The 18,224-nt window shown below is 42.4% G+C and overlaps 1 protein-coding gene across 1 annotated transcript; it reads right to left on the reverse strand.

Annotated features, from left to right (window-relative positions):
* Positions 1 to 1,465: 1,465 nt before the first annotated feature.
* STMN2 (stathmin 2) lies at positions 1,466 to 7,733 on the reverse strand. Its single transcript, XM_066624850.1, has 4 exons — positions 7,637 to 7,733; positions 6,196 to 6,368; positions 2,377 to 2,568; positions 1,466 to 1,525 (listed from the first exon to the last, which is right to left on the reverse strand). Exons 1-4 carry the CDS (start codon positions 7,716 to 7,718, stop codon positions 1,466 to 1,468), a joined length of 507 nt encoding a protein of 168 aa, XP_066480947.1. The 5' UTR covers positions 7,719 to 7,733.
* Positions 7,734 to 18,224: the final 10,491 nt, after the last annotated feature.

Raw genomic sequence — 18,224 nt, forward strand, 5'->3', positions numbered from 1 at the left:
ACCCCAATTCTTTATTAATCACAGATTGCTCACAATGACATACAGGAAAAATAGCACTAATGAAGAGTAGAATATGCAGGCAGCAATTTCCAGGCGGGTTTGGGACAACTTCAAACTGACAGCAATTTTAGGAGAGTGTGTATGTTGGTTTAGTGATACTTCACTTGGCACAAGCACCCTAACTAACCAGCCCTCATTGTTCTAGGTGAACTAGGCAGAAGAGACTGAGGCAAACACTCACTTTCCTGAGAGTAAGCCCAGTTAAGTTAAAGACAGTGGGACTTACTTCTGAGTAGACTTGCATAGGATCAGGCTATAACACTAGAGAGCAGAAGCCAGCAGGATTCAAATCTATCTCATTGAGTCTGGATGAAAAATATTTCACAGAGTATCTTGTTCAGTAATGAAACAGAGTAGGTTAAGGCTTGGAAACCTGCTCACAAGGACATAACCTGGTTGCCCCATTGGTTTCAGCAACTGCAGGCAGAACTATGGCCTAAGATGAATAGGTCAAAGTTTCTGTATCCCAAAGCTTCTTGATGCCAATTAATGAATTTACCCAGCTGTGCATTTTAAGCTAACAAATTTGATTTTTTTTTTTAATGCTTGCCTGGAGCTTGTTTAATTGATCATTTTCAGCTGCATCTCTTATCTAATTTTCAACATTCAGCCCAAAGTTGCTTCCACTTGCCTCTGTGCCAATAACGTTCATCTTTAACAAGGGGTGGCAGTTTTTCTTTGAAGGCAGAATAAATGGGAATTGTGAATACCAATTCAGGCTGCAGTCCTATACATGGAAACAAGAATCATTGACTACAATGGGGCTTACTTTTGAGTAAACACAGTATTGCATTGCACATTTCTGGTTTGTTGTATCGTATTGAGATTGTAAATAAATCATGATTGTTTAATGTTCTGCGCATGTGTTTTCAGGACTGCAATGTCAAATCACAATGCCTGTAATCTGTTTATCATCTTAAGGGAGTATATTGATCGCAAAGCTTTCTAGGTAATTCAGCAATGACTGGACTCTAGCACCATAGACATTCTACTGACTTGGTTGTCCAGTTGGAATGAAAATAGCTCAGCATGGATTTTGCTGCAGGGGAACTTCATAGGAACAGATCTAACAAATTCAACTGAATGGAAATAGACAACATCAAAAGCCTGTTACAGGACATGTAAAGATTATGAAATAACTTGCATAATGCAATACTTGTATTTTTTAACAAAAATGTAAGTATTTACAAAATAAGATCCAAGTTTTATTTTTTAAACATCAAGCAAATCATCCTGCAAAGACTGCATTTTTTAAATTGTTTTGTTTTTATTGAGTTCTTGATTCTTTTTTTTTTTTTTAAACCATGTCATACATTTCCCATACTAATATCTCATGATCTGTAATAATATAGGTAGGGGAGTTTGGGGAGTGATAGGAGTTATCCCACCCTCTCCACCGCTGGGCTCAGCCAGACAGTTCCACCTGGAGCTCCTTGTTTCTGCGGACTTCTGCAGCATGCCTCTCCTGGGGAAAAAAACATCAAGGAAGGAGATGTTAATTTCAGTCCTGCTGTTTTTTTATGTGTAATTTTTAATGACTACCACCCTTGGTTCCATGTTCACTCATGTTCCTTGGCTATGGTAACCACAGATCACTTCTTCTCAGCTCTGGGTAAGAAACCAGTGGGGGGTGAGCAATAAAAAAGGTATGAGAGACCATGTCTAATTCCTGCAGTGCACAGTAAGTTGGGGACGAGGCTGTAGCTCAGTGATGGAGCACATGCTTTTACATGCAAAAGTTTCCAGGTTCTATTCCTGGCAGGCCTGGAAAAGACCTCTGTCTGAAAGCCCGAAGAATCGCTGCCAGCCACTGAAGTCAGTCCACAGCTACAAGGACCAATGGCTTGACTCAGTATAGGGCAGTTTCCTAGCTTCCCATCGTGATGTTAATCCAAACTTGTTGACCCAACTAGATGCATGTGCATGAGGCAGCTTCATCGGTTAAATATTTCCAGCCATTGTGAAACTCCTTCCTAAAGGGCGAAGAAAAGTAAATAGTTTGGAAAATGCTCTTGCTGGAGTCTACCTATGGTAACACTGAGCATACTGCATACCTGCCCTTCCTTTGGAGGATCCAGTGGAATTCCACATGTTGGATGCAATTCTGTTTGCATGGGATCCACATGTGTAAAATCCAGTGTACACAGACCTGAACTTTTCAGTCATTCCCAAATTTTATGTGGATTAAGGGCCATATAGTTTGGAACAATGCATCACTGGAGTTCACAAGTTCCAAACCTTTGCTGACTCTTACTTGACTTGTGTATTTTGTTATGTACACCTATACCTTTGCCCCAATAATTGCAGCCTGGTTACCTTCTCCTGAAGGCGTTCGATAAGAGCAGCTAGGTTAGCTTCACGGTTTTCTTTGATCTGTTCCATTTTCAGTATCAGTTTTTCCTCTGCCATTTTGCTGAAGTTATTGTTCTCCTCCAAGGCCTTCTGAAGGACTTCTCGTTCATGTTCCCTCTTTTCTGCCAGTTGTTTCAGCACCTGGGCCTCCTGGGACTGGGAAGGGATGGATTAAAGAGATCTTGATGATGCAATTAGTTTCAAAAGCATTTTGGAAAGCTTGAAAGAAGATAGTGAGAATTTCAGTCTGTCTACAGCAAATTGCAGCAAAAGGATTCTGTACATTTAGTAGTTGTGTAGAAGAGGGAATTTTGGAAAGTGCTGATTTTCCCTTACCATAGGACAAGTGGCACTCACTCAAATTCTCTCCTAAATGCACATGCTGAACTAAATACACAGAAGCCCTGGACTTTATTGCATGTTGTCATCCTAGCTGCAATCTTTTCTCCCTTGTGAATCTTGTCTTTTTGGTTGGCATTAAACTTTAGATAGCAATCCAAACTATTCGGGGTTACAACATCAGTATTCATGTTAAAAAAATGGATTAGGGAGGTATACAATCACTGTGTGGGAATAGAGACCTGATGACATTTCTGCAAATGTCATGTTTCCAAAGGGATTTGTTCAAAACAAAGTCAATTCCAGTAATGAAGGTTTATGTGAGAAATGCTAATAAGGGACACTGGAGAATTTTTGAGAGATATGGATCCTGGGACAAAGGTTGTCACTGCTGAAATGTTCCCCAAATATGTCTGCCATTCAATTTTCAAAGTAGTGTATGTGATTGCGGATCAAAGTTGCTGGCTGTTCAAAAACAGCATTTTAGCATGAAGCTAACACTAAGCCCAAGTTATTTTGACAGCCTGCTTTTTTGTCTGGTTGCAAATAGCCTTGAAAGTGAACTTCCTTCTGTCCTTTTCAGAGAATGTTATGTCTCATTAAAACAACAACAACAACAAAACTGGCTTCTAAAATTCTAGGACTGGATCCAGACCTATGTTTGAGCAATGGCAGTAGTGCAAGGCATCTTCTCCTTCTTTCCTACTGCGTCTTCCTAAAAATCCACTCCTAGTGGTTGTGGGATTCTCAGGCATGGTGAGGGATAATGTGTTGCAGGGGGTCACAGGAGATAGAGGAAATTCTCAGAATCTGGGTGCAAGCAACATCTGCATATGGAAGGTATTTGCGCAGTTTCTGGGGATTCCCCACCCCCTTGCAGCACTCCGCACTGCATACCATTCCTGAGGGTTCCCCAACCTTCCAAAGTGGTTTGCCAGATGACTGGGGGGACTGTAGTGGGACGCGGAGGAGCAGGGAAGGTTCCTTGTGTCATGGTATCAGTGTTGTCATTGGGGGGTGGTGGCTGGGGTATCGCAGGTGCCATGGCCTTGGGTGGGAGGGGGGTTACAGCTCCATGCTGCATTTGTCAGCAAACATCTGCTGTGGCTCTGAAATGGCAGAGCCAGAAGCAATTTGGTAGTGTGAACGATGACACAATGACATCATTGTGTCACTGGCAAACTGTACCTCTGGTGGGCCATGCAGTTGCGCCCACATGCCAGATGGCAGTGGGTCCAGGTCCAGGCAACAATAAGGGTGTGTGTGTGTGCTGCGGGGGAAGGGCTGTTGTGCGGTGGGGTGCGTTGTCACCCTGGGTCTGGACACTCCAGCAACGTCTCTGCATGACACGAGTGAAATTCTAAGTCCAACCTATTGTTCTTAACAACCAAATATGTTTGTTAGGGCCAACGGAAAGTCACAAAGAAGTAAATTAGTGTCCAGGTCACAGAAATCTTTCTTGGCTATTAAATCCTGTGCATGGTGGCATCGACACACAGTTGGCTCATCAAAGCAAGAAGTTTGCTAATATGTGTATAGGGAGTTCCAGTAGTCACTACAAATATAATGGTCTCTTAGATATACAAACTATCTTCTTTTGGGTTCAGAATAGGAGTAACTCTTGTTCGGAAGCTCTCAGCAAGATTAGGACGCAAGACTGAGCGACTACATAATCTGTATTGGCTTAATTTGCTAGTGGCTTGGGACAGGCAGATCAATGGAAGAGAGTAAAACAATATCACACATTGACTTCCCAAATTGCTTCAGATAAATCTTTAAGGGAGCAATGTGCCCTTCAAAACACTACAGCTTTGGGATGTGATCTCTACCCATCAGAATCATCTGTCAAGCAGCTCAGACATCTGGATCATGTTAAAAAAAAAAAAAAGACAGTGTGGAGATTGAAGAATAGCTGTTCTAAGTATCTGGGTTCAATAAATTCAAGATGAACCAGAGAACCTGAGGGGAGGATCCCACTGGGCATAACATCACATTTCTATTTCCTCTGTAGAGAAACTGGTCTCACATCAGCCCTGTGAACACATTATTGTGGACAATGTTTATGGTTACAGCCTAAATGGGAGTAGGTCAGAAAGTTCCACTCCTGGTGCCAGTACACTATGTAGCTCTGTCCCTGGACTCCCCAGACACAATATTTGCCTCTGTAGACAAATGCTGTCCCTGTGTAGAGGGCAGAGCTATCATATGTGTTGGAACTGTAAAGAATGGGAGTGGGACGGGACGTGGGTACATTCCTGACAGGTTGGTTGGATACTGCCCACAATTCTAGAACTGTCTCCATTTGATAACTGAGAATGTTGAAGCAAGAGGAAGAGAGGATGAACTGTGAAGACCAGAACAGTCTTTTACTATTTTTAAAATTACTTCAAAAGAGAAGGCAGATATTTCTGCCTCTTGTTTAAAGATGAGCTTGGCCATCACACATAACAGAGAAGCCTTTGCTCATGACTAACTGGGGGCCACTTTGCAGCATAACCATTATGGTAAATGGCATTAACAAGTAGAAGACACATGCCTCAGAATGATTAGCTGACGAATGTTTAAAAGTGATCATTATCCTTCATTATATGCAATGTTAAACAGTAGGGACTTCTCCAATTACATTTCATGCAAATGCAAAACCATTAATAAGATCACATCTAAGTTCTGCACCATAATCCAAAGGTTGGCAGGAACATGCATCCTTTTGGAATATAATTTTCATATCTATATTCTGATTAAGGAAGATTCTTCTGTGCAACTCAGTCTTGGGATATGAAACCTTAGAGGCTGCTGGGGCGGTTTAGTGAGTCCCATGGTGATGATTAGACAGGCATCTTTCCAATACATTCCATTTTCCATTGCCAGCAAGAGGCAGATTTCAGTTTCTTGCTGAACGAGGCACCCTAGTTTCTGATTTGGATGGGCTTTTTGGATACTTTAAAAGTGCACAAATATATATAGATTACTATATTTTATCTGAACTGGAAAACTATGGTTTGAATATTCACTATAAACCAGGAACTGGAAATACTGGGATGTTTAACTGGGATATTAAACAATTTTGTAAGGATTGTTTGAACCCCAGTCTCCCAGTTCAGTTGTCATGAGAAACTGGTTTAACAAACCAGGAAGTATTGAATTCCTAAAACCCAATGAAACTAATGGGGCAGGGAGTTAAATTTGTCTCGGGTTATCTCAATCATTTCAATAGTGCTTAATCATGGTTAACTTTTTAAGGATACAACCCTTGAAAATTATGAAGAGGGAGGAAGTATTGTATTTTTCTTAACATTCATGCAACAGAACATGCAGTGAATAGTTTGTAATTGGTACATTATGATCCTGAATAGTAATTGGAATGTTGATTGGAAGGACATTAAGTTGAGATATTCTTTCTCTCCCCCCTTACTATTTTTGCTCCTCAAGCAAGCTGTTAGATACCTTTCTCCTTTCCTCTGCAGCTTCCAGCTTTTTCTGGATCTCCTCAAGGGACAAATCTTTCTTCTTTGGAGAGGCTAAAGTTCGTGGTGCTTCTGAGACTGGAGAAGGTGGCTTTAGAATCAGTTCAAAAGCTTGCCCAGAGGCACGTTTGTTGATTTGCTTCACTTCCATATCTGTGAAGAGAAGGTTACAATATCTAGACTATTGCATAGAGCATAAGATGGTTAATATTGTATTGCCCCTATTCAGATTAATAGTGTGGTCTCATTTGAAATACTGTGTACTGTTCTGGTTGTCGCACCTCAAGAAGGATACTTTACTGCTGGAAAAAAAATATAAAAGAGGGCAACTAAGGGCACAATCCTAACTAGGTCTACTCAGAAGTACTATTTTATTCAATGGGGCTTACTCTCATGAAAGTGTGGTTAGCACTGCAGCCTAAAAGGATCAGAGGGCTAGTGCATCTTCCTGACAAGATTACAAAACCTGGGACCTTTTAGCTTGGGAAAAAATGCAATTAAGGGGGAGTGTTAATTATGACTGATGTAAGGGCCCAATCCTATCCAATTTTCCAGTGCCGGTGCAGCTGTGCCAATGGGGCGCATTGCATCCTTTGGTGAGGAGCCAATCACAAAGGCCTCCTCAAGGTAAGGGAATTTTTGTTCCCTTACCTTGGGGCTGTATTGTGGCTGCACAGGTGCTGGAAAGTTGGATAGGATTGGGTCCTAAGACAGTCAGCACTGTCAGAACACTTATTGCCCCAGCGGAGTAGCACAATTCTCTCTTTAGCAAACCTTTATACACACACATTAATCTTACATCTTATGGAGCCTAGTGCAAGAACATAACATACTGAAAAGTTGGCCTTTAAAATATTTTTGTTAGTTGTTATTATCTGCAGCAGTTATATTGAAAATAACAAAATATATGCAGTAAATTATGGAGGCAATCCTAACCAACTTTCTAGTACCGAGGTAAGGGCAATTCAACCCCGAGGTAAGGGAACAAATATTCCCTTACCTTGAGGAGGTCTCCATCACTGCCACCCAACTGCAGGATGCAGCACACACTCCATTGGCACAGCTGTGTCAGTGCTGGAAAGTTGGTTAGAATTTGGGCCTAAAAGTGTTATTTTTAAAGCCGATCTGTATGGCATGAGACCAGCTAAGCTAAATGCAGCCCAACTTGCATAACTTGTAGTTTTTTTTCCAAAAGCACTTACATAATTTCGTTTAAATTGCAAAGAATTAGACCCAATATTCATTGTGATGAACTGCAGTTGCTCAGTAACATTTTTTAAAATTAAAATTAATTAATTAAACAAATTAATCATTAGTTAAATAACAATTAGATATTGTAGTTAGACCAACATGTTTCATTTTCCAGGGCAGCCCAGCCAACTTAGTGCTAAACAAGATGATTCCCAGTGAAAGTTACTCACCATCGTATGTATAGATATTAATGTTGCGAGGTTCAGGGTAAAAACAGGAGCAGATCAAAGACAGCATGGACAGCTCCTTCATCTTTTCTTTGTAGGCTGAAATGAAAGAGATTCTATTGGTATCCTGCAAAATGTGACCACTGTTATCCCTTCATTTTGCTTACTATCTAGCCTGCTGAAGAATCCAATAATTCTTCAAATCTTCTTTCAAGAATTGAAAGCTTGCTGTTTGACACCTTACTAGTTTTTTGGTTGGTCCTAATAAAGGCATTACCCTGTTGTGGTGTTTAACTAAGGGTCAAACTAGATGCACCACGAATGTGTGCTTTTGGTTTTCCCCCCCTTGTTTGACTAACCCTTCTGAGATTTATAGGTAACAGAAACATAGACAAATGCAAAGATTTCACAAAGTAATTACTCATACGATGAGAACCAAATAATATGCTGTTCAGATAATTAACAGAAACATCAATCTAAATTTTACATTATCAATACTATACAACAGGGGTGCCCAAACCCCGGCCCTGGGGCCACTTGCGGCCCTCGAGGACTCCCAATGCGGCCCTCAGGGAGCTCCCAGTCTCCAATGAGTCTCTGGCCCTCCAGAGATTTGCTGGAGCCCACACTGGCCCGACGCAACTGCTTTCAGCATGAGGGCGACTGTTTGACCTCTTGCATGAGCTGTGGGATGAGGGCTTCCTCCACTGCTTGCTGTTTCACATCTGTGATGCAGTAGCGGCAGCAAAGGAAAGGCCAGCCTTGCTTTGTGCAAAGCCTTTTATAGGCCTTGAGCTATTGCAAGACCTGCATTCATTCACAGAAGTTAATCTTTAATATATACATTTATGTAAACGTATGTAAATTTATTCAAATTTTAAATGTAAATTAATTCTTCCCCCACCCCCGACACAGTGTCAGAGAAATGATGTGGCCCTCCTGCTAAAATCTTTGGACACCCCTGCTATACAACATAAAATCCTACATTCGCAATGCATGTCAACCTTCTTAGACAAAAACTGGGGATACAAACAGATCGGCAGTTGATGTGATTTCTGTTCATTAGAAATATATAATGCTCAAACCAGATTACAGGTGGACCCTTGTTATCTGTAAGGGTTCTGTTTCTGGAACCCTCATGGATACCAAATTGCACGCAAAAATCAAATCACACAGATTTCAGGGTTCCCTAAGCTCCTAATGTGACCGGAGCTGTTCTGAGGCCCATGGAGGCTGCATGCCGCCTCCGGAGGTACTAGGAGAGCACTTCCAGTTTTTGGGTGAAAACCAGAAGTGCCTTTCTTGGACCAGAGGTCCATTCTGAGGCCCGTGGAGGCAGCGTGCCTCAGAAGAGCCTCCAGAGGCAACCAGCAACAGTCTGCTTCAGTAGTCTGCTTCAGGCTAATGATCGTGTAGCCTGGTGCCAAGTTCAAAGTGTTGCCCCGGAAGTGATGTCACAACCAGAAGTGACATCATTTCCAGGCTTTTAAAAAAGTGAAAATTGGGAGGAGCCCACCTCCTCCCCCCAGCAGCTCACCACCCACTTGCTCTGCTGTCTCCCCCCAGTCAGTGGCATATAAGGTATATATCTTCTACCTGGGGTCAAAGAAGATTTTGTAGCCCCCCTGCATGACAAAATCAAATTTAAGTAAATAAATAAAAAGCTATTGGTTCCATGCTGTATCATAATAACATCTCACCGGCACTCAGAATATTCAGTCTCATAGGTCAGTTTGGAGTTAAGCAAATCCACTTTTTGTTCCACAAGGCAGCTGTGTTTTCATTTTTTGGTTAATTGGCCATAACTTTTGATAGAATACTGATATACTGATGCAGTATGTTTCATTGCATTCTGCATTAAATTACCTTTCCAATGAGAGTAACTGGCCCTCCTCACCCCAGCAGTGTCTTTTCTAGTGGCTGCCTGCTGGTGTTCTTTTGCATCTTTTTCGATTGTGAGCCATTAGTTATTTGATATTCTCTGTAAACCGCTTTGTGAAATTTCTGTTGAAAAGCAGTATATAAATACTAATACTAACTAATGAAAAATAGTGATGATGCTGATCAAATTCTATCCATTCTTGAATATAGTGTATAAACACTAATCTATAGCAGAGTGCCAGGAAGACTTGGAAAAAAGACAAGATTAGCAGAATAGTTTTAACAAACTGTGGAGTTTATTGTTGAAGGTTTCCCCCCCCCCCCCTCAACAGATGGCCACAGACTCCTGTTTACTCCTTTTGAGAATCCTCTCTGCCCCTCCAGCCCAATATAAATACTGGAATGGTTTTGTCCTAATCTGTAACCAAGCTAGAGCACTCCAGAGCACTCCAATATTCAAACCATAGTTTTCCAGTGTAACCAGTGCTCTGGTACAAGGAATGGCTCAATCACAAGTGCAACATAACCTACCATTGGTTTTGTCCAGGGCCTTGATGGCAAACCTATGACACACCACCACATTTTGAATGATATGCCACCAGCGTTCACCCAGTGGCGTTGCTAAGTGGCGGGAGAGCAGGGAAGGCCACCTAAGATGGCGGCTGCCACTGTCTTGCTTCCCAGTCGGCTCAAAGAAGCCTTCATGCCAACTGAGACTTCTCATCACAATCTGTAGAAAGCAAGTGGCCGTGGGGAGGAAGAGGGAGGAGCACCCTCACAGCTGATTGATTTGTGCAGACTGAGAAATTGGCATGAAGAAGCCAACTTCTCACAGTCTGCAGAAAGCAATTGGTTGTGGGGGTGCTCCCTTCCTCTTCCAGTGTAGATCACTAGGAGCTCCCAGGACTGTGGGCAGATGAATATGTAAAGAATTGCCTCTCTTTTGTTTGGGGGATGGGGTGATAATGCCAGCAGAATCAAGCTAGACGTTTTCTGAATTTGGGGGATAAGGCCAAAAGGTTTGCCACCACTAGCCTAATGTATGCCATCAGATTGGTTGTTTGATCAGTTATTTCTGTAGCTTCACAAGTACTGATTGCAGACAGGACTGATTTGCAGACCCAGGGACACAGAATTCCTCACTGTGCTTCTCAGTGCGTGCAAAGTGCAACTCAGAAACTAGCTCAGTCCCACCTCCACATCCATTGTACTGGATTTTGTTGTTTAGTCAGGCTTCAGTTATGTGTTTGAGTTCCTGACCCTGAATCCAATTTCATTTTCTGCTTTGTGAAAGATACTACAAGAGGCAAAAAAGTAAGCAATTCAACTCAGATGGGGCATGAAATCCAGGCCATAGAAGGGTCATACTCTTTTAGTGCAGAGTAACTATATTTACATTGATTTCTCAGTGATGTCATTGATGAAAGCAGTCTCTTGAATTTTGAAGGTTAAGTGATTCAGAGGTGCTAGGTTTATATAAATGCTGTCAGTATGAAGCCTGAGTTTTCCTTTCAGTATTAAACTGAGACAAGCTGGTAATTTATTTACAGAGCAATCCTAACTTGCAATGGAAACAGGCAGGTCAGCTGGCCCACGCTGTATCAGCGCAGGTTTCGGGCTCAGCCTGGGGCAAGAGGAATCAATTTCCCTTATCCCGGGGAGAGCCACTGCAGCCCCAATGGGGCTACTTGGATCGGCGCCACCTCTGGAGGTAGCGCAAATCCGAGCAGCCCAGGGCTGGCCCAGACTGCCTGGGAACGGGGTTAGGATCCAGAATAACAGCCAGATCCTGACCTTGTCTCCTGGTCCCCACCCACGCCAGGCGCAATCCTAACTAGTAGTTAGGCCGGCATAAGTCACTTGTGCAGGCCTAACTGACTCCAATGTGGGACAAAAGTGCTTTATGGCACTTTTGTGTCACCCCTGGGCCAATGCAAGGGACTTGCGCCAGCCTAACTACTAGATAGGATTGCGCCCTTAATAATTTTTTTTTTATAATTCATATTAGGAACGACATTGTATGCTTCTTATCAAACATAATGAAGAAACTAATATCGAAGAAAATGCATTCAAATACAGAGCTAGGCAGTCCACTAACCTTATTTTTTCTCTTTTTAATATTGCCAAACCCAATATTTTAGCCAGATAGCTAAAATATAACTACTGTATAATTACTATTCAAAATAGCAACAAGAAACAATTGTCAAAAAAGGAACTGATATCTACCATTTATATAGATAGCAGAGTGTGTTCCTTACAACTGTCCTGTGAAATAGGCTATGGTCAATCCTATTATGCTATTGGGAGATAGGCAGCCCAATCCTAACTAGTGCAGGTGCAGTGGTCTGCATGGCCTCCACTGTACCAGTATTCGTTGGGAGCCTGCTGGAGGTGTCCAACTGGGAGAAAAAGAGGATACCTTTTCCCCCTTGTCCTGAGTAATGCCCCAGTATGCCCTATGGGGCTACTAAGATCTCTACCAGCTATTTAGCTGCTCCAAGTCTGAACAGCCTGGTGTAACACTGACTGGCCCTGGAGGGGGATTAGGATATGGTGGAGGCCTGCTCTGCCAAACCCACCCCTTCTTGTGCCCAATCCACCCTGTTCTACCCCCCTGCCCTGAAATGCCACCATAACCGCCACCCTCCCCATGCCTCTCCATCACCTGGTACAAACCTCAGCCATCAGCCATTTGACTGGTGGGATAGCGCAGGCCTTCCTGCAGGTGCTGCTTACTCACTGGGTGTCGCAACATGTCTTAGAACGTATTTGCGACACCCTTATTTGCGCCAGTGCAGCTGTCACTGTGCAGGTAGACTGGCCGGCTAGGATTGCACTCTGAGGCTTTGAAGCATAACTTGTCCATGGCTACAGAATGAGTCTGTGTCAGGGGTGGCACTGAACCTTGGTCTCATTGATTCAGTGTCAGATCTCAGTGTGCCATGGACCACACACCATCTCCAAGACTGATGCCGACTCTCGAAACATACAACATGATACATTTGATGAGCAGGGCTATTAAACACAGTAGGTGTTGCACTAGGAGTTAGAGGAGTAAAGTAAACTTGTTATCAGGTTATTTTCATTCTCTTGGCATACTTTTCTATTTCCCCAGTCAGGTTGGAAGATCAGCTTAACTCAAGACATGTATCATAATATTACCCAGAGCCAGCCATGGAAAAACATAACAGCCTTCGGGTGGATTTTCTGCCATGTTTAATCAACAGCCACATGGAAAACCATGAATGTTGTTGGTTTTCCATGTTGTTATGGCCTAGGACCCAGACTATGCAATCTCAGCATCAGAGGAGGAGTATGGGGATACCAAGAACCCTAAGATGGTAGCAACTGAACTTTTCAAGAGAATGGCACTTGCAAGGGACTGCAGGGACATCCAGAGATTATGAAGAACACTCTCAGCTCTTTTTGTACCCTGCAGAAGACAGAAACGTCTCCATGCAGACTTCCTTATACAGCAGTTCTTACCCAGAAATACCCCTAGCTCTTAGTATTCTGATTCCACCGTCATAACAGTCCCAGAGAGGCCAGCAGGTACATCAGGCTGCCTACCAACATTGCTGAGGCATACAACTCAGAAACATTGTCCTTCTCCTTTATCTAAGGCAGATTTTCTTTAATAGGTAGGGCCAAAAGACATACCTCTCCCCCACAATATTTAAACCCTCACTTGATTTCTCAGAATGAACAATACAGTATCCCCCTTACACACCTTTCCACTCCCACTGTGTTCTGATGCAATGTCTACCAGCTGAGAATCCTGACTTGCAATGGACTTGCTTGTTGGGTAGCTACCACTAATTCAGCTATTATCAGGACCAGAACCCAAGATCTCCTAGAGACTGAGGTGGCATGCCAACTTCTGACACCCCCCCCCCCAGTGAATGTGTTAGCCACCATTCCTCAGCTCCCTGGATTGGGAAAGAAAGAGTCGGAAAGTGGCCTAGAGAGATGCTGTAGTCCACCAGTCTCCTCTCCCCCACTTTTCCTTCTCCATTCCACTCCCCTCTTCCTTTTCCAATCCAGGGAGGAGAATCAGTGGATATGTGTGAGTGGACGAACAGACATTCTCCACCAATCAGCTGCCTGAGGTGCCATCTCAGTTGACTTCATGGATGGGCTGAACCTGATCAGGACTACACGTACACTTCATCGTTCTGTTCCTGCTCTTGGGGGAATAACTTTCCTATAAAGTTTCCTCATGATCAAGAACATGTGGGGACTGGAATATATACAGCAGCCTTTATATTGTTTCAACAGAAAACTGCCAAATGTAAATTGTATGGTATGTGAATTGAAACAGCAGTGACAAATGTACCCATTGAAAGTTGTTGGATGGTGGCTTCAGTGTTTCCAGTGTTTTACACACTGAATGGGTAATGGCTGGATTTATAATACATATAAGGCCACCAAAAAGAAACCCAAATATCAGTTTTATCACATGAAACCATAGACTGGTTACAGAGATACAGAGGTCTGCAAATGTGCTAATGAACTAGCAATCTTTGCAATGAGAGCTTCACCAAAGCTGAATTACTTGTGTGGCACTGTCATTATTTGTTCTCAAAGTACGTATTAAGGTGTAAATAATATTGATTGTTCACTTGGCTTTCTGATGCCAAAAGGGTAATTCCCTGGAAGATCTGAAATGGCCATTTTAAAGTATTTTTCATTCTGCCATGCTGTTGCAACAAGCGACAGAAAATCCATTTATAGACTCATAATTGTTATGGTCACTTCTGACATGAGTCAACGCGCTAATTTTGCTGAGCTAATGCAAACACGTTGTTAAAATGAAATTTTAATGATGGCTTTTTATTTGCCACCAGAGGAAAGCAAAACCACTTGCACTGCTTTTGATGTGATGGAGAACAGAGGTGTATAAGCATTTGGCTCCAGATGGATTTATTTAAAAAAAATTAACACCTGGTTAAAAAACACCTGGTTCTGGTGTTATGCGAGAGGGAAAAGAGTCACTTGGCAAAAAGCCATGTGAATGCCTTCCCGAAGTCATGCTGGAAAAAAATATTCTGGCCTAGACAGATCTTTGGGCTGATCAGCTAAGTCTCTCTAAAAGCTGAACCACAGCAGCATATATTAGTTATCTGTTTCAAAAATTGATATCCTACCCTTCTCCACAAGGATGCAGGATGTCTCACAAAAATGTTAAAAACCACAGCAGTTAGAACAACCCAAAGTAGCAAAAGATTAGCAATACAAAAATAATCCAACTTGGGCAGAATTGTATGAAGGGACAAAATGTTAAAAAAATATGTGAAGGTCTTGTGACCTTCTCATGTTGTCAGGGTGGTCAACAGGATTAAAATCACACAATAAACCACAGTACAATAAGAAACATCACAGCCAAGAGAACAATCAGTTTAAACAATAATACTGTACTGTTCAAAGAGCCACTGAAAAAAGCCACATCTTCAGCAGATGCTGAAAGGATGTTGCTAGATGATTCCAGAGGAAGGGAGTTCCACAGTACAGCGGCCATCACAGTGAAAGCCCTCGCATGAGTTGGCACATGTCAGATTTCTTTAAATATTGGAACCCAAAAGGGAACCTCCCTAAAAGATCTCATCAGATGGGCAAGATGGAGGAAAGAAGGCCCTTCAGGGATCTTAGCCCCAGACCATTTACTTCTAGGTTGGCACAGTCAGGGGGCTACTGAAAGTTGGACTGCCCTGATCTACCCACATGCACACAGGGTTGCAGCCCAGTGGAAGAGCCCATGTTTGGGATACAGAAGATGCTGGTTTCAATCCCCAGTATCTTCATGTAGGGCAGAGAAAAATTTCTGTCTGAAACTCCAAGCCACTGCTGGTCAGTGTTGACAGTACTGAGCTCAATGAAGCAATGATCAAGGAAAAAATTACAGAGTCAGATTGGGGCAACTTCAGTGGGAGGGAAGAGTGAATGAAAAAGGCAAATGCGCAGTGAGCCCAACATGACTTGCAAGAACTGAGCAGATGCTTTGTCTTGGGTTCATTCAAAGTGCTCAACTGTAGCCTACATAAGTGAATACATAAGTGCTGTTACAAAAGACAGACATGTCTTCTAGACCAAAAAACACACACATTGCAGTTAGTTATACAAAATCCAGTGTTAATCTGCACCATTATTGCAAGCTATATATAGCAAGGACAGTTCAGTTATTTTTATCCTTGAGTTACACTGAGCCCTTTCTGAATAATTTCATAGAGTCCAATTTGCTTTCTGTTCTTCTTACCATTATAATTACCTTGAAAATGCATTTTTGGTGATAGATGATTAATATATAGCACATAAAATTAAGCCTTACAGACTAACCTAGATAAATCAACTAAAAATGCTCAACCTTTATAGTGCCATTAAAAGCCCAGCATATCCCGAAAGCGCTACTTATTTTAAGAAAATAATCCCCACAATATGACATAATCCCATCTACCCGGGTAGATGGGACTCGTCAGCCTGGGAAGGCAGCTCATCTGAGAGAAGGAAAACTCTGATCCCAAACCTCCACTGCCTTGTGGCTACATCCAGTTATGGAAAAGGCTTCAGGAGTCAACCTCGAGGCAAAATCCGGAGCTGGAGTCCCTGAGGCAGTTCATGGCTGAACACAGTCACGTTCTGGCAATTCCTGCGACGCCGCTGGAACCAACCGTATTGGCTTCTGCCTTTCCATTGGACCATTTCAGCGACGTGGAGAGGGGGGATTTGCTGCATGGGTAACAGCCTATCCTCCATACCTACTTTGCCCAGGCCTCGCGCACTGGAGAGGGCACTCTGTTCCAGAGCCACCATTCAGAGCGTGACACCATGGTCTTCCGAGATGAAAGATGCCAACATGCATGCATGACATAATCTCTAAGTGGAATAAGCAACTTCTTTAATGAAAACATTAATGCAAAACTCAACATAGTCATCACTGATACTACTTTTCCTGCTCCAAAAAGCTATTGTTCCCTGACAGAACTGAAGAATTAACTATCAACTGTGAAAGGCAGCACATGCTGAGATTCAAAGAAATCTTGGTTTTGTTTTTTGATTCCTTTTGGATATTTTAATCCATTTCTGCCCAACCCACAGGTGTACACATTTGATCCCTGTTGCATATATGCGTTGGGCAGAAATGGATAACAAAACCCCTTTTTATCAGTCTAAAAATGGCTTAGAAAAGCATGCATATGCTTCCTCCCCGTCTACTGCGTGAACCAATCATCTCAGCAGACCTAATGGATGGACCCAGCTCAGAATATTAAAAGGGAACTTTTGAATATAAACTGGTGCATGTAGGACAAGAAGACACAGATCTCAGGCTGTGCACTTGGATAATAGTGGCTGAAGATAACCAATAGCTTTTCAGAGAGTTGAAAACAGTATCACAGAGCCATCTTTGTCTATGATATGCACACTCATATATGGATGAATCATCCATGCTCACAGGTGTTGGCACATTTGTATAGTGGAGGTACTGCACATTAGTACATATTTTGGTGATATCCAGGTTTTGGAGTACAGGTCCAGCCTATTTATACATGGATTTTTTATACACAGATTTGACTCAACACAAATGGCCACTGCAAATGAGAAGGAATGTGGTGATCCCTGGAGAAGGGGAAAAATGCAGCCCTTTAAAATCAGTTTAAACAACTGAACAGTCCTTTAACAATAGCCTTCTCAATGAGAGAGGGGGGGGCAGCTGGCTGAGAATCCATCAATCCTTCTCTCCCCAGCTGACCCCTCCCCTCCCCCTGAGCACGTGATAGAAAGGTGATCACTTTGCATTGGTGATCACTTTGCATTGTAGGGGCTGAGTGAAGTGCCTTTCTAAGCTCTTGGAGGAGGACTGATTGATGGATTGTATTCTTAATGACTCTTATCTTACATCACAAAGGTCAGTGAGACTGTTTTTAAAACAATCACCAGAGCAAAGAAACTTTGCTTTTTCAATTGATTTGCTATAGTGCGTTTTTTTACCATCCAGGTGAGTGCTTGGAATGGAACCCAAGCGAATAATGAGGCTCAACCTGTACATGCTGCTTTATGTGGGACTGTTTTTAAAGAATGTTTGGAAACTTCATTTGTTACTGAATGCTGCTTCCAGGTTGCTAATGGAGGCCCATTATGTGGATCATATTCCTGTGATTCTGTCCATCTACAATGGCTCCCAGTTTGTTTCCTAGCCCAGTTCAAAGTGCTGGTTATACTTTAAAGCTCTGTATGGTCTAGGTTTCTAAAGGACTGTCCTGGCCTACACCACACTGCCCACTGGGTAAGATTATCAAGGGATAGTCTGCTTTGATCTTTCCGCTGTCTGTGGTTCTTAGGACAGAGACTTTGTGGTGATGGCTTCTTGTTTCTAGAATTGCCTTTCCAGGGAGGCTCCCTCTCCCTGAAGCTTCTGGACGATGAGAAAGATGGTTCTATTTTTTTCCCTTCTCTTCTCTCTCTCTCTCTCTCTCTCTCTAAACCAAGGTCTGCTGATGTGATTCTTAGTGGTCTTGATTGCCATTGTTTTTATGATGGATGGTTTTAACAGATTTAATATTTTTAAAATGATTGTTTATTTTGTTGTATTTTGTATTTATCATACTATGCTATTTTGGTTTGGGATGTGAGCAGCTTTGGAGGTCACTATGTTACTAAAATTGATACATAACTGCCAATATTAATGAATCACAATGAAATATATAAACCTGCGAAG

This window comes from Tiliqua scincoides, chromosome 4 (genome assembly GCF_035046505.1).
Source record: "Tiliqua scincoides isolate rTilSci1 chromosome 4, rTilSci1.hap2, whole genome shotgun sequence".
Classification (NCBI taxonomy): domain Eukaryota; kingdom Metazoa; phylum Chordata; class Lepidosauria; order Squamata; family Scincidae; genus Tiliqua; species Tiliqua scincoides.

Bases quoted from the DNA above. Each gene is read 5' to 3' on its own strand.
- STMN2 (XM_066624850.1), bottom strand. From the start codon at position 7,718: ATGAAGGAGCTGTCCATGCTGTCTTTGATCTGCTCCTGTTTTTACCCT. The intron at 6,369-7,636 runs GTGAGTAACTTT...TTCTCTTCACAG, and splicing joins TAATATCTATACATACGATG to ATATGGAAGTGAAGCAAATC. The intron at 1,526-2,376 runs GTAACCAGGCTG...TTTTTTCCCCAG, and splicing joins TCGAACGCCTTCAGGAGAAG to GAGAGGCATGCTGCAGAAGT.